This window comes from Meleagris gallopavo, chromosome Z, assembly GCF_905368555.1.
Source record: "Meleagris gallopavo chromosome Z, MGAL_WU_HG_1.1, whole genome shotgun sequence".
Lineage (NCBI taxonomy): Eukaryota > Metazoa > Chordata > Aves > Galliformes > Phasianidae > Meleagris > Meleagris gallopavo.
In genome coordinates, this window is record NC_139435.1 from 41,147,033 (window position 1) to 41,172,749 (window position 25,717).

General features: G+C 39.1%; 1 protein-coding gene across 2 annotated transcripts in view; it reads left to right on the forward strand.

Moving 5' to 3' along the window:
• Positions 1–25,717, forward strand: part of DAPK1 (death associated protein kinase 1) — a 92,030-nt gene that overhangs the window by 30,448 nt on the left and 35,865 nt on the right. For both annotated transcript variants that reach the window (XM_085212899.1, XM_085212900.1), the window contains exons 3-9: positions 7,355–7,576; positions 17,297–17,435; positions 23,062–23,191; positions 23,991–24,039; positions 24,172–24,198; positions 24,588–24,740; positions 24,891–24,936. In XM_085212899.1, coding sequence (XP_085069025.1) covers positions 7,355–7,576; positions 17,297–17,435; positions 23,062–23,191; positions 23,991–24,039; positions 24,172–24,198; positions 24,588–24,740; positions 24,891–24,936 — 766 coding nt within the window. The remainder of the gene's footprint in view (positions 1–7,354; positions 7,577–17,296; positions 17,436–23,061; positions 23,192–23,990; positions 24,040–24,171; positions 24,199–24,587; positions 24,741–24,890; positions 24,937–25,717) is intronic.

A 25,717-nucleotide genomic window follows, 5' to 3' on the forward strand; every position in this document is an offset into this window, starting at 1 on the left:
CAGTTGGGCAAGTCTAACACTTTGCACTTAAGAGTCACTGGTTCACATTCAGGACAAGCTTTCAAGTGCCTCTTAATGTTTACCCTGTTGTGCAAGACTGCAAAGAAGTGGCAATGGGGAGAGATCACCTGAATTCCAATTTGGCATTGTACCAGAGCTGAAAACATAAACATTATTTGCAAAACTTAGAACATGGAGAGAGATCTGATGCATCTATAACCCTTTACAATTTCTAGAGAAACTTTCTTTTCCTTTGAAAAAAGCTCACTTAAGTGCTGATACCTTCCTCAGAATTTGGTGAGAATTAACCTATTTAGCAGGAAAAACTCAGATGTCCTCTACCATGACAGCACATGAATGGTAGTGCTGACTGATGGACCGAGCTGACGAAGAGACGTGGAGATCGCTGTTGTTCGCAAGAGCAAGTGAGGGATGAGTTCCCTTGCTCAGTTGTACATCCCCCTTAGTATCTTGTCATATTCCCTGCAGCTTACTTTCAATAGAAGCTTTGGAGAATGTTAAGCCATTAGAACAAAGACAATTATAAAAATATATTTTTTAAAATTCTCTTAAAAAAAAAAAAAAAAAAACGAGTTTGAGGCATGTGATGTCTGTCATATAAAACATGAAGAATCTAGGCAGATAATTGGAAATTGAAAGAACGGAATAAACTTCACCAGTTTAGGAGGCAATTTTGCAGGTGATTCTGCTGGGTTAATATTATGTAACTGCTTTCATTTCAATCTGTAATGAAGCAATAAACATTGTTTTTCACAGGTCCACAATGTAATGTTTTTAAAGCCTGCGTTGTCACGGTATAGACACTTTTTGCACAGGGGACAGCATATTGCAAAAGTATTTGGCATGATGCAAAACACAGAATTCTCAAAATTGAAGGTGTGTTTCCACATTACAAAAGGTTTCAAGTTAGAGAGATACTGGTAGGTAATTGTTTCAGTCACAGCAGTGAAAATTCACAGAAATGCAGTTACTGCATGAAAGTATAATGTGCAACATCTCTGGATTTAAATCCTATAAAGATGATTTTGTACACTTCAAATACTGTGGTGGTTTTACATAAGTAGCTGCAAAAGGAAGAAGCAGTTTCTATTAGAAGGTATCTACTATCAAGACACTTGCTTTATCTGAGGTACCTGTACAATACTACATTAGCATCCTTTTGCTGAAGCAACATGAGCAGATCCACTGATCCCTTCAGAGGAGACTTCTCATTTGTTCAGATTATCTTCAATTCTTTGGAGTGAAGATGGGGAGGGGTTAAAAACCAATCACCAGCTCAGTTGGCCTTCCCTGCTGCAGTGCTGTGAGAGAAATTGCCAGCTGTGTTTTGGATTTGTGGATGACTACTTCAGCACAAGTAGTGTGCTGGACATAAAAACTGGGGAGAGGATGTTTGCTTTTCCATTTCTGAAAACATCTGAAGTAGAGATCAAGAAGGGTTCAGAAGAGAGAGGAGGTGTGAGGATGTTTGTAGTCTACTAGTAGCTGTTCTTGTGGGGAAGCAAGTGTGATTGCTGAGAGATTGACTTGCAATCTAGTAGTATTATTTGAGTGTCTTTTCATTGAGTAAGTATGATTTTTAAAAGGAGAGTAGTCGAATAGTGAAAGAAGTAATATTTGAATCTTGATACATCACATTGTCAGAACTGTGTAATGAATACCAAGTTTATAACGTACTTTAAAAAAAAAAAAAACTAAATATTAGGAACATACTGAGACATCTTGTTACTATTATCAGTGTAATGTCCCTTCTTCATTCACTTTCTCTGCTTGCATTAGTGCAGTCCATCTCAGAAAGTTGCATGAGTAATTCCCCTACGTTTGCACATCTGTGGCAATAAATATTAGAAACTGGTCTCTGGGGCTTGCTTCAGTACCTTCTTGATCAATTTTCACCTTTTTTGGAAGGTGGTTCTTGCACAAATTTTTCTCATTACAGAAGCAATTAATCTGCAGCTAATCTAAACCTGCAGTCTGGGGCTGGACAAGAGTACAGTGTTTGGAACAGGTGACAAGTCTTCCACCTCTAATCACTATGATCATCCCTCTGAAAGGGAAGGCACTTATAACACTGAACTTCCTTCCAAGGAAAATAGATTCTAAAACATCTGTGTCTGTACTTAAAACTGTTTATAATTCATGTTAATGGTTGTTTTGTGATCTCACTAATCCAGGACCAGTGAAGAATGGTGTGTGCATGCTTTATTGAGGATTTTGTCACTTTCCATAATTTTTGCACTTACCTATATGTATTAAAAAGGCTAGCACATGTTGTCTTTCTGATAAAAATGACAGAGAAATGTAATGATGAATAGGCCAGTAGGATAAGTACTTGTTCAAAAGTGAGTCAGAAAATTCACTGGATGTGTAAGCTTCATGCCAAGTGTCCTGAAAAGAGTGGATTCAAGCTAGCAATTAGCTATTGGTTGAGTAAGAGTTACAAAATTGCGAAACAAATTACTGTTATTAGCAGAAGCATTTGTTCTCATGTCAAGCTGTCATTTTCACTGTTGAACCTGCTTCTGCCATGTGGAAAAAAATGTTGGATACTTTTTCTATGAGGGCTTTTTTCTTTAATGTAATTCTCTCCTGTACTGACAACGGTCTTTGTGACCTGGCCACTTCAAATCAAACCTGCAAAATCGTAAAAACTCAAGTGCTCTTTTTTCCTGTCTTTAAAGAGGCTAAATGAATGAATGCTGGATCTGAAATAAAAGATCAGTAGGAGAATGTGTAGGAATATAAATATGTTAGCCTATACAGGGCTGACTTACACCAGCTTTGTTGCTGCAGTTCTACAGTTCAAAGTCCAGTAAATACTCTTTGATTTACATCTCTCCTTTGCTTTTAAAGCAGAAGTTTAGAGGGAGCTGTAAAACAGCAGGGCTTAGAGAACTCTGGAGTGAAATAGCCCCTTTGATTGCAGCTTAAAAGTGATCTGCAAGTACAGCATTTAATAACAAACAACTAATTGTGGGGTTATGTGCTGAATAGCAATAAGAAGGCTGTTGAGTAACTGGCACTTAATCTAGATAACTGTTCGTTGATAATTTTCTTGTACCCTTGAGCACTACTGAAGATTCTCAGAACCCTACGTCCTAATGAACTGTTGACGGGAGCAATCTTCAAAGTCATTTGATTTTAAGCAATATATTGGTCATCTGGTAACGCTTTCTTACTGTGGTATAACCTGTGTGGAGGTATCCTTGAAACAGTTACAGCTTGAGGTAAAAAAAGACTGAAAATGCTACATAGCTCAGAAGAGGAGATTACTTACCTGAGCTGATCTCCTTTGTTTCAGTGCTTCAGCCTCATGCTGTAACACGATAGTTGACTCATCACAAGCACCATGTTAAAGAACTCTTAACCTTAAAGGCATCTTAAGCACGATGCATCTTTGTGGAATGGGGGATACTGAAGATCTACTGACACCACAGAGAAATCATCTTTCTTTAGTTTACAGATCTACAACTACTGCATATTTAAAATTATGTGCAGAATGCTTTCTATTTAGAAAGAAGTCCAAAATGCATTACTATCTTCAGTGAAGAAATAAAAAAAAAAAATGTCATGGACTAAAGGAAAAAATTCAGGTGTCAGAATTCTTCAAACACCAGCAGTGTAAGCTTTTTCAGTGAGAAGGGCTTCTCCGAAAGTGGTTCCTCCTGTTTTATTATATTGGCCCACGATGGTGAATGTTGGCAGCAAGGCATAGTGGTTGAACCTTTCCACCAGTATTCCTTATATGTTGTTGCCATGACAGATGGCAACAGTGGGGCACTCTAAGTGGATGTACGTGTGAAGCAAAGGGGTGTCACTGAATTCCTCCATGTGGAAGAAAATGACACCTGTTGCTGAACATTTATGGAGACTAAATGGTGATGACAGTGGCCCCTTGTTCTGGACAGCTTTGCATTATTACAGGTATGGCGTGCAGGCTCGCTCATCTCTGGTAAAAAAAAAAAAAAAAATAAACAAACAAAAAAAATGTAGCTGATGGTGGTGACTGCTGAAAAATAGTGTTTTGTAGCTGAAGCTTAGCTCTCTGAAATAGTCTTATTGTGTTCTTTTGTATCTGTTGTCATTTCCATGGAAATAACTAAAGTTATTACTTTTGAAGCAACCTATTTACATGACTCTTAATCCCAGTCAGTTTTTCAATTTTATTAAATCTTCTTGGATACCAAAATGTGTTGTATATCCACGTACCTGAGTGTTACTTTATAGCCTCAGCCTTTCTTAAGCCTGATGTTAGCAGTGATTCTGTTTTTCATTTTACTTTTTTTTTTTTTTTTTTTTTTACTATGGTAAAGCAGTAGCTGTTGTAAAACTTCTGAGGAGAGTGTTGATAAGAAAGTGGCTAACCTTAATATTTTTATGATTGAAAAGGTCTTTATATATTTCCTTACTCTGACTAATGACTATTTAATTGTTTTGAGATTAATGTGTTTTTTTCCTCTATTGCAGTGGGTATATGCTGTTAGAAGAAGAGAATAGGTATTACGTGTGCACGCATGCAGAGTAAATTCTAACCTTCTTGGAGCTGCAAATCACTTAGCTGCAAAATCATTATTAATGTGCTGTTTGAGCACATATACAACTTCAAATCTGTGGGAGAAAAAAATGGTTATAGTTTAAAATCATGTTGTGGGTGTATTGCTTATGCAAAGATTGGCATTCTTTTCAAATATGAAAAAAAAAAACCAAACCATTTTTTGTTACTGGGCAGAGAATGCTTTTGTCTAGCCCTAGTATTTTTCTCACTATGGTATGGAGAGGTGAGGGTGTTTTCAATAAGCTCTCCTTCAAAGGTGTAACTATTGTAACAAGAATACAGTTCCCAGAATTTGTCTGGTTTTCTGTTTAGCTTGGTGGATATAACTTCTGAGTATTGTGGTAGAGCGCAAGAAAAGAAATTAAAAGTAGAGTAGAAAGTGTAACAGGAATTTTGTGCCCATTGGGATTAAAACAAAAATTACTTACCCTTACTGGTTGCTGCTGGCAGTCTTTCTTTACAGAGTCATTTAATGTTGTGTATACATATCATGTGGTGTGTGGCATCTTTATCCCATGATCAGCTCCCCAGATATCTGCATAGCACTCAAGCCTGTAGATGGATCATAAACAGAAATACTTTGTTTCTTCTGTTGCGTGGTTTAGACTTAGGGGCAGAAAGCCAGTTGACCAGAATACGAAGAGGAACTTTTTACTTCCTTCTGACCGTTGAGTTGGACCTGAGTTATAGAAATGCCTGAAGACTGCCTAACTTTGCACTTGCTCTGGAGCTTTGAACTCTCTGAAACGTGGCTTGCTTTTTCAATAATACTAAATATCTCTGTCTCTGCAGGTGTATGTATCGTGTGTGAGAGAGAGAGAGAGAGAATTACAGCTTTTCCTTTCTATAAGCAACAGCCTAGGGCACTGTGCAAGCACTTCACCACAGCAGGGCAGATAATCGAGTGCGTGCTCTGCCCTGACTTGCTGCCCTGTAGCACAAAACTGTGCTGATCCTGGAGACCAAACCCAGAGTCTGTGTTGTTTGGAGAGCTGTTGCAGAGTTGAACCAAACCAAGCAAAGAGGGCTGAGGTACCTTAGAGTGTCTTTTCTGTCCCTCTGCTGCTGGTCTAGAATAACACAGATCTTCCAGAGGTCCTATACCTTGTATCCTGGTCCTGTATGACTGTCCAAGATCATCTCAGATGACTCTCACTATTTAAGTTCAGGCTAATAATGTATGTCTTCCATCTTCCACCTAATCAGAAAGAGGATACAGCCAGCACAGTCCAAAGCATAGCTCTGCCCACTACCATTTGAATATCTGTTGGGCCTTGTCAGGCAAATCGGGCCTTTGACAGGTTTGAGCTGTGAGCAGTATAGCTGAATCTTTAGGACAGAGATATGCAAGGGAATAACAAAGTATGCCGCAGAATTTTTAAAAAATCCTTGCCTTAAATATTTTTTATCAAGGGATATAATGTCATCTTACAAATTCATTAATTGATTTCATGAAATGTTGAATGTGTTGATGATAACACTGAAGTAAAACCAAATCTTGAAACTTAAATTTAGTGCTTCTCTCAGTGTTTAATTCTCTGGCTGCCTGTGGCAAAGTTCAAAGGCTCCTAGGTAAGTGTTGGCTACTCCAAAGCCTTTCTAGAAGGTGAAGGTTGATGTCTCTGCCCAGTCTTCTGCAAGGAAGTCGCTCATTGTTGCCCCATAGCGTGTCCCAGCTCAAGATACTTTGTCACTCAGGTTTAAGTGTGGTGATAGTGGCAACCCAACAGCGTGATCCAGCCCTTCAAATTCGTAAATCACAAATGTGATTTTTCTCTTATGTTAATTTGTGGAACCATTAGATGATATGAGTTGGAAGGGAACTTAAAGATCATCTAGTCCAAGCCACCTAGCATGGAAGTTATTATAATTATATAATACTGCTTTTATCAGTTATTGGCTATTTTTGGTCTGTCACACACTCCTTGTCTACTTACTTCATCAGTGTACTTTGCCTGAGCAGATTCTCAGTGATGTAAATGGTGTAATGGATTGCTTTCACATATGAAAGATTCCCACTTGGCATCACTTAAGTGATGCCCTTTCAGCAGGTGATGGATCATCTTGCAGATCTCTGCCAATTGTAATTAATCAACTACCAGTACAAATTAGCTCATCTTTCAGGTACTGATGAGAGTTGCGTGTGTCTATGTTACATTTCTGTGCAGATATCCAATCCTACTAAGCTTGTCTTTGGTTTAACCTTTGCTATAAATCTACTTCAAGGGTCACTTTTTTGCTTAATGTTAGAAATTTAGAAATTGAAAAGCTTCAGAAAACTTTCTCATTGATATCCAGTAATTCTTTGTACAGTGGAAAAAAAACAACAAAGTTGCTAGAGAACACTGAGCGAGAGTTTAAGAAAACTTAAGAGGAATATTTAATAGTATTAGAAATCCTCTTCTTGCTTTAACATAGCACTAGTTTATTGGGGAAAAAAAAACTACCCTCAGCATGAGTGAAGATGGAGAAATGCAGAACCTTCCCCCGCTAATTCCCAAAGGACATATGTATCAAAAATCTAATGGTCTACACAGACAGCATTTTTTAGTTACATATGCTGAAATATGGGCATATATGCATGCCATATGTCTATAGAATTCCAGGGTGGATTTTTTTTTCAGGTATTATTCTAGTTTTCACAAAAAGCAGTTATATATTTCAGCAGAGTTGGTAAGTTGGAGTTACAGCTGTTTCTCCCTGTAGTAGCAAGTAGAAACTACTCCCAGTTCTAAATTTTCTTGAACCGTCTTTTTTTCTCTTTTTTTTCTTTTTCAGTGGCCAGTTTGCTGTAGTGAAAAAATGCCGTGAGAAAAGCACTGGCCAGCAGTTTGCAGCAAAATTCATCAAGAAACGGAGAACAAAATCTAGCCGACGTGGTGTGGGACGTGAAGATATTGAGCGAGAAGTCAGCATTCTCAAAGAGATTCGACACCCTAATGTGATCACCCTGCATGATGTTTATGAGAACAAAACAGATGTCATTCTTATTCTGGAACTGTAAGTAACTCTAGAAATTTAGGGAAGAATGACAGATTTTTTTCTGTTGTTATTTTAAAGAAATTAAGATACTTTAAGAATGGTGATTTAATGAGTCTTTCTTACCACCCTGAAGGTGAATGATAATAGCCTGAGGGTTCTTTTTCTTTATATTGGAGTTGTCACTTCTTGATTTATACATGTTTTTCACTCTAACCATGCTACAATGGTTAAATAAGTACAGTATACTTAATTTTTCGAGCCTGTTATTTTAATCATCATTACTGTTCTAAATCCAGAGCAGCGTAGAGCTAAATGATTTCAAGATTAGAGCAGAGGGAAGTACAGATTCTGGATGAAGATTAGTTTAGCAAATTTTGTGATATTTTGTTTTGGTGTAAACCAGCATCACTGAATTTATTTATTTTTTTGCCAACATAACTGAAAGTAGAATTCTCACAGTTCTTTCCTGTTGAAATGTAAACTGAACTTTCATATCCTTATTTTAGTTCCCATTTTTTTTATCCAGTTATTTGCTAATTGACTGAAGTAACTGTGTTAGCAGAGAACACTTCACCACTGCTTGGAGCCTGAGCTCAGGTTCCTCAAAGGTTGCAAGTTCTCTAGTTAATCAGTATTTACCCTTCACAGCTTGTCAGTGTCTGCTTGTGAGGCGTGCATGTCTTTAAGTTGTTTGGATGCCTAACGCAGGCTGTATTATTGCCATATTTGTTGCATGCCATTTAAAATGTTTCAGAATGTGTATTTTATGCAAGCAAATGCATCTGATTTGTTGTGAGAATCTTGGGCAATGCTTCTCTTTTCCTTTGCTGTCCACGTGATTTTTTTTTTTCTTGTACATTACATCTTCCTGTTTACTAGTTTTCATAACTGGTAATTCCACATACCTTATAAGGATACTTCAGTGTGACCTGTTTTCAGTTGCGTACATGTAGATTTACAGTAGAGATTTCATAAACTGCAAATTGCCTTCTGGAGTTATGCTCCAGTTATTAGCTGTAATATATACATTTGTAATACATGAAAACATTTTTACACTTCTTTTAGTCCAGCATGTCATTGCTTATTATAATTCTTACTATTGTCTGGGTGTTGGCCTCTTTAGTTTCAGATTCACACATTTGCATTTGTTTGAATTTGTGTAGATGAGAATTCTTGCAAAAAACTGAATAATCAACTTGTAAAAAGTAAGAACTTTGTAGTTTCTGTCAGAAGACCTACTACTACTGATGCTCAAAGCTCCTCAAAAAAAAAAAAACAACTATAATGAATACTTAAAAAAAAAAAAAAAAAAATTACCTTGATTTCCCTCCCCTTGCTCTCACATTCTTCTTATATGTAACCTTACTGTTATCATATTGCTTCTTCTGCACTGCTTTCTTTCTGTTCTGTAGTCTGTCCACATGAAAGTCCACTGTCCAGTACTTGAGCCAAGAAGAAAACTCAGTAGTAGCAGATAGTGGTAAGAGGAATGGAGCTGTTCCTCTCTTTTTTCTTTTTTTTTTTTTCCACATGGAATAAAAGCTCCTTTGGTGGCAAGGCTGCCATCTATGTCTCTGTGTACTTGCTGACTTTTATTGAATGGAAACAGTTACTGCATCCAGCGTGAGAGGATGTTTCATAAAACTGATAATGTGAAGCACAACAGACTATTTGTATAGCTGTTTTGCTAATCATATTGCCAAGTTAATAATCCCAGTGTAGTGTCAGAGATTTTTCTCTGCTTTTCTAAACTATTACATGAATATTAATCTGTAGAAGTGCTATTTGTGGTATCAAAAGGTAGCACAGAGGGTCAGAAAGGAAGATATGATACACTAGCTGTCCCTTTATAAGCTGAATTGCTGTAATTGCTGTAGAGACAACTTTTACTATCTTCAAAATCACTGGTATTACACAAAGCCATTGAAAATGTGGGAAGATTGTCATTTTAATTATATAATCAAATACTTAACTATGTAATCAATTTTTTTTCTGAATGAGAAGGAAGAAATGGCAACAGCAGATATGGAGAAGATTAGACACTCAAGCAGTTATTTGTCTTGGTTTCCACTGGTAGTCAGGTTTCCCACATTTCTTACATCACTGAACCTTTGGATGGGCATCAGGGGAGCAAAATTCCCCTCACCATAGGAGCAGAGCAAGTCCAAGACCACCTCATGAGACTAAATGCGTACAAGTCTCTGTGGCCAAACAGCATGCATCCTAGAGTCATAGAATGGCTTGGATTGGAAGGGTCCTCAAAGATCATCTTGTTCTGACCCCCCCTGCTCTTGGCAGAGTTGCTAACTGCTAGATCAATACTAGATGAAACTGCTTGGGGCCTCATCCAACCTGACCTTGGAAACCTCCAAGGATGGGGCATCCACAACCTCTCAGGGCAACCTTTTACAGCACCTCACCACCTCAGTAAAAAGCTGTTCCTCATGTCACAATGTGTACATGAGAAATATTCACCTTAATAGTATAGCACTTCATATTTATGATTCTTTTATCCAGCCGGTGAAGTAGAAGTTATTACCATTGCTTTGTAGAGTGGAAAGTATCTCAAGATATTTGCTAGCGATCTCAAATAAATATATTGACAGAGTAGGGAAATAAATATATTACATGTCAAGTCCCAGACTGATAGTTGTTGTATCACTTCTTGTCTACTTCATTTCTTGTCTTACTGCTGGCTGTTTTACCTACCAAGCCATTCTGCAAAATATTTGAGAAGTTGGTGGCTGAGAAGTCCGATGAAGTCTCAGATGACTGGAAAAAGGGAAACAACATTCCCCTTTTTAAGGATAGAAGGGAAGATCTGGGGAGCTACAGGCCAGTGAGCTTCACCTTTGTGCCTGGAAAGTTCATGGAAAAGATTGTCCTGGTAGATGTGCTCAGAACATGCAGGATGAGGAGGCGATCTTCGTCAGCACTGTGGCTTCATCAAGAGCAGGTTGCGTCTGACCAATCTGGTGATCTTCTATGGAGTAACAGCATCAATGTACAAGGAAGAGCAAAGGGTAACAGATGGTATCTACCCAGATTTCTGCAAGGTTTTTGATATAGTCCCATTCTTATCCCTAAATTGGGGAAAGAAGTTTGAAGGGTAGACTATTTGGTGGAAAAAAAATTGGTTGGATGGTCACAGCCAGAGGGTTGTGGTTAGCCATTCTGTCCATGTGGAGGCCAGTGATTAATGGTGTGCCTACTGGTCTAATGTGGGACTAGTGCTCTTAAACATCTTTATCAATGACTTCAACATTGGGATCGAGTACACCCTCAGCAAGTTTACATTCTTTCCTCAGACACTTCTGGTGCCTACTTGGTTACCTTTTCACTGGCCTGCTGGTAACTGTGGATGCACCATATCTGACTACTTTGTTTTGTTTTTCCTTCCACTTCTTTAGGATTTCATTTAGGCTGCAGACCTGCAAAATATTATAAATGTGTGGTGCTTTCTAGATGCACTGGAAAAGAACAAGTGCTTTTATACTAAATCCTATGTAACAATTGCTTAGAATGATCAAAAAACAATCCAGATGGCCTACTTTTCAAAACAGATTGATAGCAGTAGTGGAGTACTTCACACAGGAAAGCCAGTGATAGAGTTATTCATACTCGTCTGTGCTAAAAATAAAGTCTTCAGTTCATAGAATCATAGAATGACCTGGGATGAAAAGGACCTCGAAGAACGTCTAGCTTCAACTCCCCTGCTACCTGGAGGATCGCCAACCACTAGATCAAGCTGCCCAGAGCTATGCCTAGCCAGGCCTTGAATGCATCCAGATATGGGGCATCCACAACTTCTCTGGGCAAACTGTTCCACTGTATCATGACCCTCTGTGTGAAAAACTTCCTCCTAATGTCTAACTTAAACCTTCCCAGAGCAAAGAGCGGGTGATAGATCCATATAAAAAATTTTAATGACATCTTGAGTTGCTTATCAAAAAAATAAGTACAAGTAACAATGAACTCTGTGATCTCTTGTATCTCATCAGAATTAACTTACTTTGCTTAAAATAGCTTGACTTCCGCTGAGGTTTGAAGGCAGCACAATTTCTTTAATTGTATTTTGACTAAAATAGCCTTGATATTTTTGTTAAATTTACCTCTGACTTGCTATGTTCTTGATGAGCCTTGTACTGGCTTTTTGGAGATTAGTGGGAGATAGCAGCAGATAAGCATGCTCCACAGTGCTGATCTTGAGATGCTGTGCTACCTTTTAACTTCAAAATACTGAATCACAGGCTGTCAGATAGGACCACAGGGACTGTTTCAGCACCTAGGAATAAAGACTTAACAGATGTGTTCAGGTGCAGAAAGATGTACTGGAGTTTCCAAGTCTCCATCTTACTGGAAGTTGAGTGTTTAGATCCCTGCCCAGTTACAGAGCGCATGTTCTTCTGGCTAGTTATTCTGAAGACAAAGCTGCTTGGTCTGTATGCTTGTAGAATTCAGATGGAGGGTTTCACAACAGTGTGTATCTCCACTATGGGCTGGAGCAGTGAAATGACAAGGAGTTGTAATGCAGTAATAAGCCCTTGGTTGTTTTGTTTTTGTTTCCTTAAAAAAATAAACTAAATATGATAGTGTTGCAAGGGTAGGATACAAGAAAAAAAAAAAAAGCAGCACCCTTGAACTGCCCTTTCAAAATATTTGGCACGCTTTTTACTTCAGAGGAGTGACTTGGCAATTATATAGTTCATAAAAGCTGATAAATGAGTACTAAAACCCTTAAATAAAATGGAAGTAGCAATATTTTACTCTAGTCTTGGACAGAAAACTTATAATTTGAAAAAATTCAAGGAATCATAGGAGAGACAGTTGATCACAGACAACCAGACTCTGTAGAAGAGAGCATTTCTTCTGCAAATTGATAACACAATATTTTGAATTAGGAAAGGGCACTGATACCTGTAGTAAAAAATTATTCAGATAACTTCTCAAATTAATTCTGCTTTAAAAATTTGAATAAACTGATTCTGGATTTTAGCTTTTCTACTTCACATTATTTTGAAATCTATTGGTTAAATCTTTTTAGCTTAAACTTGGGTTAAGTTGCTTGAAACAAGGGTTTAGCATTTTATGTTTTGTTTTCTTTGACTTAATGAGGAATCATTAGATAATCATTAATTATCATTTAGACAATATTATCATATAAGCAATGTGATCAAGCCAGCATGTGACTGAGTCATTATGAGGTGGCCACATTGACTTTGAAGGTTAATTGGTTTTAAGTTCCCTGTGCTGGTTCCTGTAATGACTTCCTCCAAGGTCTGCTGGTTAGCGATGTTTCCTAGTTGAGGAGACTTGAAACAGTACTATCTGGAAGTCCTTTTTTGGCAGGTGTGATATATTTCAGTTCCCAGAGGGAAATATGTGAGCTGCAAAAACATCTTGTCAGCCTTCGTTTGGAAAGACGGGGAATTGTGCTTACCACTGCTGCATTTTATGTAAATGCAGCAGACCCAAGTCTTTGTTTCACTTAACCAGTTCAGGAAAGCTAGCATTGCTGCCTAGTTGTGTTGGGGATGCAGTGATACCAGTGTTAGTCTTAGTAAAAATGATTGTACAGAATATTTTCAAGTTCAGGGCTGTTGCTGTTTCTAAAAACGCCTGGCTCTGCTGCTTGAAAACAGTATGAAGTGAAGTGATGTTTGAAGTGAAAATAGATTTACTCAGTCCTTGCAGCTTTCTGTGTTACAGCACAGTAAATAATAAAAGCTGGCCTCTAGGATCAAAGTGTGATACTCATGAGTCACAAATTCGTAGTATACTGAAGCAAATATATGAACAACCTATTTATTGTAATTGCAAAACATTTCCAATTTAAAGGTAAGCAGAAAGGTTTAATTCAGGAACAGCAAAGAGTTAATGCTTCAAAGGTAACAGTTACATAATGGTGAAAGTAAAGGTTTTGAAACTGTAATGGGATTCAGATGTGACTTATGTTCAGCTGTTAATGTTAATATGAAGAGATATATCTTGTTGCTCACCTTGATAGCAGTTTGTAGAGAAGAGTTGTCAATGCACAGGTGAATTGCTCAGAAAGCTGTCTGTAACTCCTGCTAGCAAACAGAAAGTGCAGAGAGAAAAAGAACATAGAGAAAAAGCTATGTACTTCCAGAGGATACAATATATAATTATTCCAAAGTGTTTTGCAGAAGGAAATCCTTGTACTCAGTGAACTCATTGTCTCTGCACCCTGAAGAAAACAATCCTCACCCAGTCTGTTGGCAGCAGTCAGCTATGTAATGCTGTATGGATCCCTGTGTAGTGTCTGAAAGGCAAGCTGGAAGCCAGATTGCAGGGTTCTGGCAGCAGTAGGGAAGCCTGTCTAGTGATCTGGTTTCAACTAGATTTAAGCAGGGCATTCATTCACCAGCAGTATCAAGCCTAACTTGTTTTTGGTACGTGAGAAACAATGCTGGGTCACTGTGATGGCAGTGGAACCAGTATTGTTCTTGGGAGAGGCTGAAGTTTTATAAGGTCAGTCTTAGGAGTTGAATGGCCTGCCTCTTCTCCTTTAGATTGAGATTGCTGCCATGCAGCAGAAAAGACTACGTGCAGGTAGTCTTTTGGTGAGTAGGCTTTTCTTTTGTTACAGTTCTGGCTTGCAGTTTCACCTCTAAAGTTAAACATGGGAGAATGGTTTACACTCTTTTTATTTAGTATGGGAACACATTATCCTGGCTGAAGCACAGGACTAAACTTGAAAACCTGACAGTATTTTAGATTTGTAAGGACTGACATAGGTTTGACAGCCAGTGTCTTAGATTGGCTTTTTTTAAAGCAGTTCCTTAATGTGCAATTTTTGGAAGTCCACTCAAGATCATCCAATGTGAATTCTAGGTATATAAAGTGATTATATGATTTGTGAGAGTAGATTCCACTGATCAAGGGAACTGTGAGCCAGTAAATAATCTTCAGAGTTAAAACTTAGTTTGTAAAGCATGTTGAGTGCAGACATGCTTTAGCACTCTATGAGATGTTATAAAACAACAATTACCTTGTAATGATGCAATGATTTTCTGTATACCTATGGTGATAGTGTTTAATATCAGACCTGGCCAGGGTTAGCAGGAAGGTAAGAGTAAACATTCTTCTGACAAGCATTAGAAGAAAGCTAATAAACAATACCTGAATTATTAAGCTCTCTGAAACCTTTTACTTCAATTCAGAGGGAAGCAAAGAATGAGGGAATATGCATATGCATCCATTTGTAAGATCTTTCTGACCAGCCTGTATAAGATAATCAACTGTATTTAATCTGCAGCAATTTCATTTTAATGTTTCTAAAACAAACAAAAAAAAATTATTGAAATGATCTCTCTTCCTTGCAGTCTGTAATTCTTGCATTTCATTTTGCAGTTGTTTTAATAATTGCTTTCATGAGGAAAATATTACAACACCCCAAATAATACCCAAAACAATACTCTTATTGTCTTCTAGGCAGCTCAGTGAAGGCTCCAAGAACTCATTAAAATACACTTTTCATGCAATTTGCATTACAATAATGCAGATTAAGTCTCTTGAAAAGTAGACACAATAAAGTAAGTCAAATGTATTTCCAGAAACTTGCCTGGACTGTGTAGCTATTGTTATATGTTAATCCCATTGTTTTTCATAATTAGAACTTTAAATCACGAACAGATTATTTTTTCCCTACAGAAAGACAGTATAAATACTGTATTAGTTTGTGCTTTCTGACATATATATACATATAATTTTTAAATTATCAGTATTGTACAAAATACAAGGTATAATGTGACTTTCTTTGCTATCTCTAACACCTTTCTGTGTAATACTGTTGTTTTTATAAACAGGAAAGAACAGTTGTAGAGTGGCAAGTTACTTCTGTAGGCGTTCTTAAACTGAAGAGAGCTTAATTATATTTTAAGAAAAGTTGTGAATATTGTTTCTTGTTCACTTCATGCAATGGTGAAGTTCACACATCTAAGGGATATGGGACAGACAAAGAGTAAAATCAAGATGCTAAATTTTAGGGAAGGCAAATTCCAGCTCCTCAGGGAGTGAAGTCAACAAAACTCCCCTGGGAATCTGTCCTCAAGGATGCCAGTAGTACTGGCAGATCTTCAAGGCAGCTTTCTTTATTGCAGAAGAGCTCTCCATCTCCAAGTGTAGGAAGGCAGGAAAGGAGATCAGTGTAGCTGAACCAGGACCTACTGGTCAAACTGGAGAAGAAGAAGAAAATGCAGTGAAGATAGGGACAGGTAACCTGATGCTGCTACATTGTGTAGGTATGTAGTTGGGAAGAAGGCTAAAGCCCAATTGGAACTGGACTTGGCAAGGATTGCAAAGAATAAAAAAGGCTTCTACAGGTACATCAACTGGAAAAGGAAAGCCCAGGAGGGTAATAGTCCCCACCTATGGAGCAGATCCTCCTACTCCTGGAAGCTATGTTAAGGCACATGGAAAAGTAGAAGATGATGCAAGACAACCAGCATGGCTTCCCCAATAGCAAGTCCTGCCTGACCAACTCGGTGACCTTCTCTGAAGCTGAAACTGTGTCAGTGGACAAGGGAAGAATCACTGATGTTGTCTGTCTGAAGTTCAGTAAGGCCCTTGACACATTCCCCCACAACATCCTTTTCTCCAAATTGGAAGACAACGATTTGATGCATGGGCTGTTCATTGGACAAGGAACTAATTGCAAGATCATAAGCAGCAAATATCACTGGCTCATGCCCAAATGGAGATCAGTGAGCGGCGTCCCTCAGGGGTCAGTACTAGGGCCAACACTTTTAAGTATCTTCATCATGAATGACATTGACAGTGAGATCAAGTGCATGCTCAGCAAGTTTGCAAATGACAGCAAGCTGTGTGGTACAGTCACACACTTGAGAGACTGAATGCTGTCTAAAAAGACCTGTGTTCAAGCAGTGGGCCAGGAGAGCCTCATGAGGTTCAACAAATCCAAGTACAAGATCTCACAACCGGATCATTGCAATGTCCACTATCAGAACAAGCTGGAGGATGAAAAGATAGACCACAGCTCTGATTAAAAGGACATGGGTGTACTGGTAGGAGGCAAGGTGGACAGGAGCCAGCGATGTGCACTTGCATCCCAGAAAGCAGCCAAATTGTTTTAAGAGCAGTTGTAGATTTTTCCTGTTAGAAGAAGTTGTGCAGTAGATTAGAGTAGAAATATAACGTGCATGCTGAGTGCGATAACGCTATTTCAGAGAGTACACTATGTTTTTCAGGAGTTGAACACTTTGGGGAAGTTGTGTTCTTTAATTCAGTTTTTAAAGAATAATGAAAAAAAACAATATTGGTAATTATTATAAAGAAAGTTTTGAATTTTGTATTTTCCAATAAAATACAATCAAACAAAATCTGATGTCATATGGGTGTATGAACAAAGACAAACTTTATTTTCTAGCTATTCAATATGATTTGAGTATGGGTTTTAGTTCACTTAAATTTAGATACAGCCTATTGTAAATGTATGTATGTTTAGTTGTTCCAACCTTCTTTTATTAAAAAAAAAAAACGAATTTTTTCTATTGTAATCATTACTTTTCAGGGGAAGTTAGGGGTAATTACTATTTCAGATACTGAATTAAGTGTTTTCCATTTTCTACTTTGACACTGACAATTTATAAGCTTTTTTTTTTTTTATGCTTTCTGAGGTTGGTCTGATAATAATTGTGCTAAAGGAGCCTGTAGGTTAAAACAAGCTTGGCAGTAACTCTACTTTTGCTTTCTCAGTGTTGCAGGTGGAGAGCTCTTCGACTTCTTAGCTGAAAAAGAGTCTCTTACAGAGGAGGAAGCCACAGAATTTCTCAAGCAAATACTTAACGGTGTTCAGTATCTCCATTCTCTTCAAATTGCCCACTTTGATCTAAAGGTATGTTGAGCATATAAGAATGCACATAACTGTGAGCAACATCCATTAAAGTCTAGAGCCATGAACAGGACTAGTGGTGTCATGAATGGGGCTTCAGCTATTTATGTCATGGAACTAGTTTTGAGAAATCTGGTCTTCTGTAGGAGGAAGAGGTTCATCTCTCAGAGAAGAAGATGACCATCCTTTGGCAACAAGCTTTCCAATTTAATCAGGAAGGCTTAAACTAGTGTTTCTGAGAGAGGAGATCTTCAAACCATCCCACTTTGGGGCTGATGATGATAATGGGTGCTCTGGGCCTACAGTTGGATCGTAAGCCAGTAAGACAGCACCTAAGGTGAAAGATAAAGGAGCTCCAGTTGGTAAATTAGCCTCAATGGGAGCCCAACTCAAATGCTTATACACTAGTGCATGGAGCATGGGGAACAAGCAAGAGGAGTTGTGGGCATGTGCCTGCCTACACAGCTATGATGTCATTGGCATCACTGAAACATGATAGAATGAGTGGGTATAAACTCTTTAGGAAAGGCAGGCAGGGGAAAAGGGAAGAGGTGTTGCCTACTACATCACTGACCAGCTGGAGTCCAGGGAGCTCCACCTGGGGATAGTTGAGAAGCTGAGAGAGAGCTTATGGGTTAGGGTTAAAGGAAAGGCAGGAAAGGGAGACATCATAGTAGGAGCCTGCTACAGGCTGCTGGATCAGGAAGTAGATGAGGGCCTCTGTAAACAGATAGGAGGAGCTTCATATTCACAAAACGTGGTCCTCATAGTGAACTTCAGTCCCCCTGATATCTTTTGGAGGGACAGCACAGCAGGGCACCAGAAGTTGAAGAGGTTCCTGGAATGAGTTGATGGTAGCCTCCTCTTTCAGTGGTACAGCAACCCACGAGAAAATGTGCTGTGCTGGACCTTGTCCTCACCAAGAAAGAGGGGCTGGTGAGTAATGTGAAGCTCAAGAGCAGCCTTGTTTGCAGTGCCCTCAAAATGATGGAGTTCAAGGTCCTTAGAGTGTGAAAGAGGGTATGTAACAAACTTGCCAGTCTGGACTTCAGGAGAGCAGACTTGGAACTCTTCAGGGAACTACTTGGCAGGGTGGCATGGGATAAAGCCCTGGAGGGAAGAGGGGCCCAAGAAAGCTGGTCAGTATTTGTGGGCCATCTTCTCTAAGCCCTGATGGAGTACATCCTGGGAAAAAGGAAGACAGGCAAAAATGCCAGGAGGCTTCCATGAATCAACAAATTGCTCCTGGACTTACTTAAGCTCAAAAAGAATGTCTGTAGGGAGTGGAACCAGAGCAGGTTATCTGGGAGGACTACAGAGGAGTTGTCTGAACAGCCAGAAATCAGGTTAGGAAAGCTAAAACCCAGACAGAATTAAATCTAGCCAGGGACATTAAAGGGAGCAAGAAGAAATTCTACAGGTATATCAGTAATAAAAGGAAGGCCAGGGAAGATGTAAACCTTCTCCGGAAGCAAACTGGAGATGTGATCATGAGGGATACAGAGAAAACTAAGGTGCTCAGTGACTTCTTTGCCTGAATCTTCACCAGCAAGGGCTCTAAGCCACACCACCCCAGCTGCAGAAAGCAAAGGTAAGAACTGGAAGAAGAAAGATCTGCCTTCTGTAAGTGAAGATCAGGTTCAAGACCATCTGAAGAACCTGAAGGTGCAGAAGTTCACGGGACCCAATAAGATCCATGCACATGTTTTGAGGGAACTGGCGGATGAAGTCACCAAGCTGCTATATATTATATTTGAAAAGTCATGGCAGTCTGGTAAAGTTCCCACTGTCTGGAAAAGGGGAAACATAATTCCCGTTTTCAAGAAGGGAAAAAAGAAGATCCAGAGAACTACAGGCCAGTCAGCCTCATCTCTGTGCCTGGCAAGATCATGGAGCAGATCCTACTAAAAGCCTTACTAAGGTACATGGAAAATAAAGACGAGATTGGTGGTAACTAGCATGGCATCACCAAAGGCAAGTCATGCTTGACAAACTCAATGGCCTTTTATGATGGAGTTATAGCATTAGTGGATAAAGGAAGAGCAACTGATATTATCCACCTGGACTTATGCAAACCATTTGATACTGTCCCGCACAACATCCTGGTCAAGAAACTGGAGAAAAATATGTTTGATAGATGGACCACTCAGAGAGTTGTGGACAATGTCCAAGTGGAAACGGGTGAGGAGTGGTGTTCCTCAGGAATCAGTGCTGGGACCAGTGTTATTTAACATCTTTGTAGGCGACATGGACAGTAGGATTGAGTGCACCCTCAGCAAGTTTGCAGGTGACTCTAAGCTGAGTGGTGCAGTTGACACGCTAGAAGGAAGGGATGCTATCCAGAGTGACCTCGACAAGCTTCAGAGGTAGGCCCATGCCAGCCTCATGAAGTTCAATAAGGCTAAGTGTAAGGTCCTGGATTGCACCTGGGTTGGGGCAATCCCAAGCACAGATACAGGTTGGGCTGAGAATGGCTTGAGAGCAACCCTGAGGAGAAGGATTTGGGGGTGTCAGTTGATGAAAGATTCAATATGGGCTGGCAATATGCACTTGCTGCACAAAAGGCCAACCGTATCCTGGGTTGCATCAAGAGAAGTGTGATCAGCAGGTTGAGGCAGGTGATTCTGCCCCTCTACTTGTGCACTTATGAAACTCCACCTGGAGTATTGTGTCCAGTGGCCCCCAACACAAAAAGGGCATCAAACTGTTGGAGTGGATCCTGGGGAGATCCACAGAGATGATCGAGGTCTGGAGCACCTCCCTTATGAGGACAGGCTGAGAGAGCTGGGGCTCTTTAGCCTAGAGAAGAGAAGGCTCTGGAGGAACCTTATAATGGCCTTCCAGTACCTGCATGGGCCCTTCAGTACCTGGGCAGGAAGCGAAAGGATGAGGGAAAATGGTTTTGAAGTAAAAGAGTGTAAATTTAGACTAGATATTATGAAGAAATTCTTTACTGTGAGGGAGGTGTGACACTGGAGCAGGTTGCCCGGTGAGACTGTGAATGCCCCTTCCCTTTAAGCATTCGAGGCCAGGCTGGATGGGGGTTTGTGCAACCAGGTGTAGAGGGAGGTGTCCCTGCCTGTAGCAGGGTGGTTGGAACTAGATGGTCCTAAGAGTTCTTTCCAACCAAATTCTATGATTCTATATTTCTTTTGTAACATTAACCAGAAATCTTCCATCGTGCAGATCTTGGCTGTAGTTTTGTTTTGCTTACTTATATAGACAGGGAAGATATCAGCCAATGGAAAGAAATTACTGAACCATATAGTTCTCATCTGTGTTTAATATAAGATTCTTCATGGAAAATTGCAACTTCCTACAAAATGAAGGAGAAAACAAACTGAGGAGAAAATCTTGAAATAAAGAAAATAAAGAAAACTGGTTTTGGAAGTGATTTATCAGCCTTGTGTATCAACCCTTGTTGTTGAGAAAGAGAGTTAATAGAAGGCTAATGGGCCAGAGTTGTTCTTATCTGTTCTGGGTGTCCTTTTTTACAATGTGAGCAGTATGGCGTAACTCTTAGAATTCCTCAGAGCAGACCAGCGTATAGAATCATTTTGGTTTGAAAAGACCATCAGGATCACCAGATCCAACTATCAGCATGACCTATGGAGTCTTATTACTGGACTGTGTCTGGTCCATGCATCTCTTTAAGCACCTCCAGGGAGAGGTCTATACCATGTCCCTGAGCAATGCATTCTAATGACCACCTTCTCCAGGAAGAAATTCTTGCCATTATCCTATCTAATCTTCCCATAGTGCAGCTTTTCCTCACATTCTACCACTTGTCACCTGAAAAAAACTCCATTTATCATGGGTCTTTGATCCCAGCAGTCCAGCTGGTCAAACTGAGTTCCAGATGAGTTTGATCCTCATTTTTTTTCCTGTACAACTTGACAACAACTGTATAAGCCCGAACTGGCTGCCCCTTGTTCCAGAGCTCATAAACTCTTTTTTTTTCCTTGGCTCAGCTTTCAGTGCATTGCTACAGGCTGCTCCTGCATCTTCAAGATTTCCTTCTTGAAGAAGGCCCAGCCTTCACAGACTCCTTTCCCTTTAGATCTACCTCTTGAGGGAATCTTGTTAGCCAGGTCTCTAAGGTAGGCCAAAAACTAACCTCCGTAATTCCAAGGCAGCAGTTCTGCTACCCGCCTTCCTTACTACACTGGCATATATGGTGAAAGAGAGTGTACTGTCAGCAAGTTTGCTGGTAACACCAAGCTGAGTGGTGTAGCTGACACAACAGAAAGAAGGGATGTCATCCAAAAGGACCTGGACAGGCTTGAAAAGTGGAGTAGAAGATGTTCAACAAGGCCAAGTGCAAATTGTTAGACTTGGATTGGGTTGATACTAAATACATTACAGACTAGGAGAAGAAGTCATTGAGGGGGATTGTCCCCCTCTCATGAGACCTCACCTGGAGTACGGCATCCAGGTCTGAGGCCCTCAGCACAAGAAAGATATAGAGCTGTTGGAGTGAGTTCGGAGAAGGGCTGAAGCATCTCCTGTGAGGAAAAGTTGAGAGAGTTGGGCTTGTTCAGCTTGGAGAAGAGAAGGCTCTGGGGATACCTCATTGCAGTCTTTTAGTACTTGAAGGGAGCTTATAAGCAGGAACTTTTTACACGGGTTGATAGTAGTAATACAAGAGGGAGTGGCCCTGCCCATCCTAAGGGCTGGAATTCAGTGATCTTGAAAGTCAAACCTTAAAAGTGAAACCTTAGCCATTCTATGATTCCATGATAGTCTTGACATTTTTTCTTCTTTGTTCCATCTTTTGGCAAATTATGTTCACGGTCAGATAGTGATAGGACAAGGGGAATGGCTTTAAACTAAAAGAGGGGAAATTTAGGTTAGATGTTAGGATGAAATTTTTTACTCACAGAGTGGTCAGGCTCCAAGAGAAGCAGTGGATGCCCCATCCCTGGAGGCGTTCATGGCCAACCTGGATGGGGCCCTGGGCAGCCTGATGTGGGTGGCAAGCTTGCTTACGTCAGAAGGTTGGATGTAGATGATCTTTAAGGTCTCCTCTAACCTAAGCCATTCTATGATTCTGTGTTGTAAATAATCCTTTGCTGTATTTTAAAAAGTAATTGCTAAATACAAGAACCTGCTATTCATCTATGAAAGGATTTCAAGCCTTAAAGTCTGAGAGCTGGACCACTCCTAAAGTTTCTCTTGGAGAACCAAAAGCAGAGAGATATACTTCCCTGATTTGTTGTTTCGTCATTTTTTGTGAAAAAAAAAACTCTTTCAGGGGGTAATATTGATCAAATACTACTTAATAGTTTTTGTCTTTTGTAAGCTTCTAGCAGAACTGCAGTGATCATATACAGGGGTTGTGATCTTTACTGGAGAGAATGTGTTTCACCAGGATCTTTCCAAATGAAAACTGCAGCTGTTGTATCCACAAGGAGTCAAATTTTGTACATGCAGTAATTAGCTGTTTGTCATCAGCATGAAACTCTGATTTGCTGTATTTAATTTTTATCATGTTAAATTGTGATAGGAAAAAGCAGGATTTCTCTGCTGAATATACAGAAAGTGCTCAACACTGAATAGCACTGGAATGTATCAGACATTTTGTACCTATACGTAATTTCCTTTTTCTCTCTTTTCCTCCCTTTCTAAGCCTGAAAATATAATGTTGTTGGACAAAAATGTACCAAAGCCTCGAATCAAGATTATTGACTTCGGTTTAGCACACAGAATTGATTTTGGAAATGAATTCAAAAATATTTTCGGAACACCGGAGTTTGTTGGTGAGAAACTTGATGTTGTTAAAACTCTTCCTTCCCAGTCTGTGAAAGGATAAATGTGATTTAGCTTGGTTTGACTGAGATAGAGTTTATATGGTGGCTCCAAAAGTAATGCCTCCTGTGTTATTATATTGATCCATTTCATCAGAGACACATGCTGGGGGTATGGCAGTGGAAGTTTAATATTTCTGACAATATTCTATTACTTTTTGTTGCCATGTAAGAGATGGCAGCAGAGAGGTATTCTGATGAAACTATGTTTGACATGGAAGTGTGTACAAAGCAGAGGTGTATAACTCCTCTGCAAAAAACATTGCACCCGCTGACATTCATTGAGACTTGCTGAATATTTATGGAGATGTAATAGTGGATGTGAGCACAGTGAGGGACAGGTGGTGTGCTTCAGCTGTGACAGCAGCGACAGTGGGTCACCTCCTCTGGTGCAGATTTTTATGAATGTGGCATGCATTTTGTTCATTTCTGGTGAAAATGCGTAGCAAATTGGTGTGAATGTGTTGAAAAGTAGTGTTTTCTAGCTGAGAATTTGCTCTCTCAAACTGTGTTATTGCACTTCTTGTATCTGTTGTAGTTTCCACTTAAATAAATAGGAAGCATTACGTTTGGTAATTTATGATATTTTGAAATTTAACTAAGCAATTCGTAGCACTCATTCCTACTGTAAAATATGCTAAAGGTATTTAGTCTGTCAGCGTCTTAGTTTATTATATCTGACTTATATAGTTTCAGGTTGAAATAGATTTCCTCATGGGCTATATTCTGATCTAGTTATTTTTTCTTTTAGCTCCCGAAATAGTAAATTATGAGCCTCTTGGTCTTGAAGCAGATATGTGGTGAGTTACTAGATCTTATTTTAAATAAATGTTATGGTTATTTATGTGTTCTAAACTTACGCTCTTCCTTCTCTTTCTCCATTTCTCCCCACTCTTCCTCAACCCTCTTTTTTTGTTCTTTTTTTATTCCAGGAGCATTGGTGTAATAACTTACATCCTGTAAGTATGAAAATCTATGGGCAGTTCTTAGAATTGCTAGTTTTTTAAATTGTTCTCTGGGATTTTGGTGATGCCAATGCAAATTAGCTAATTTTGATTGCACCAGATGTTTCAAGTTGAATAATCATAAAAGCAGTATTATAATTATTGATTAGAATGGTCATTAGTGGGCCTTGAGATTGCATGGGAAGCTATCTTCAAATCTGTAGGTAATATTCTCTAAAATTGCAGAGAATGTTTTTGCCCTGTTAAATCAAATCTTCCTGAAAATAGTATTTCCAGTCTTAAAGCAAGAAAGAAAATGTTCACTTTCTGCTGTTGTTTGAACTGAGAGAATTAAATAGCTGTGTTTCAACATGTAATGTGAGGAGAGTTCTGTATTTCTGCAGTCTGAGTGGTGCATCACCATTTCTTGGAGAAACCAAGCAGGAAACATTAGCAAACGTGTCTGCTGTGAATTACGAATTTGAAGAAGAATTCTTCAGTAATACCAGTGCCCTAGCTAAAGATTTTATAAGAAGACTTCTAGTCAAGGATCCAAAGTGAGTTGTTCCTTTTGCATATGCATTGTTGCAGTCTGAATTGTCTCTAATATTTCAAATTACAGAATATTTTGCAATGTTAATTTTTTTTACTATATAGTATTTTCTGTTTTTTACTACCTGAAACAATTCTCTTTTCTTCTGTTGTAGGAAGAGAATGACAATTCAAGATAGTTTGCTGCATCCTTGGATCAAGGTGAGCATGTAATTCATTCTCTGTTCTGTTTTTTAATCGTTCTTGATTTCTTATTCCACTTACACATGTTAAGTTCTTTAGCAAAGCCTTCAAATTGAAAATTGGTCTAATTGTTAAATATATCTTACTGCTTTTGAAGGCTATCTGTATGAATACTAGTATGAATTGTGGACTTCATTTACATATGCAATTTATGCAAGAAGGGCAGTTTATCATTAAGATAAAATTCATGTTCAACCAGAGAAGCTGGAGTTCAGAGAGCACTGTACTGAGAAAGATGCATTATCTCAACCGAGTCCCTTTGTTGTCTTCTAATCTCCTTATTTAGATCAGGCATAGAAGAGTCCTCTCTCTTCTATCTTTTTTCCCCCTTTAGACTGAAGGCAGCAGTTGATGTGGGGCAGTCCTCAACTTCCTTTAGTCTTCCAGTGATGGTTTTAGGACAAGCTTTTGTAGTGTTTCTAGGCTGAAAGGGAAAAAGTGGACCTATCACTCTTCTTAAAATGTGCACTAACACATGTAATGGATTTTTTTCAATATCCTATCAAATTCTAATTAAGAATAGTAAATGTGTTTAGCAGCAATGATTTCCCAAGCCTTGAGATTGCACTGTGACCTCTTTCCACTTTCCAGAGAACCAGTTCACGTTTAGCATCCTAGGGCAGATATACTTCCACAGCAATATGCCAAACTGCAGATTTGACTGGAAAAAGTACCAGTATTCTCTGTTCTCTGCTGACTTTTTCATGAGTTAATCTTAACTAGTACAGGTGTGAAAGTA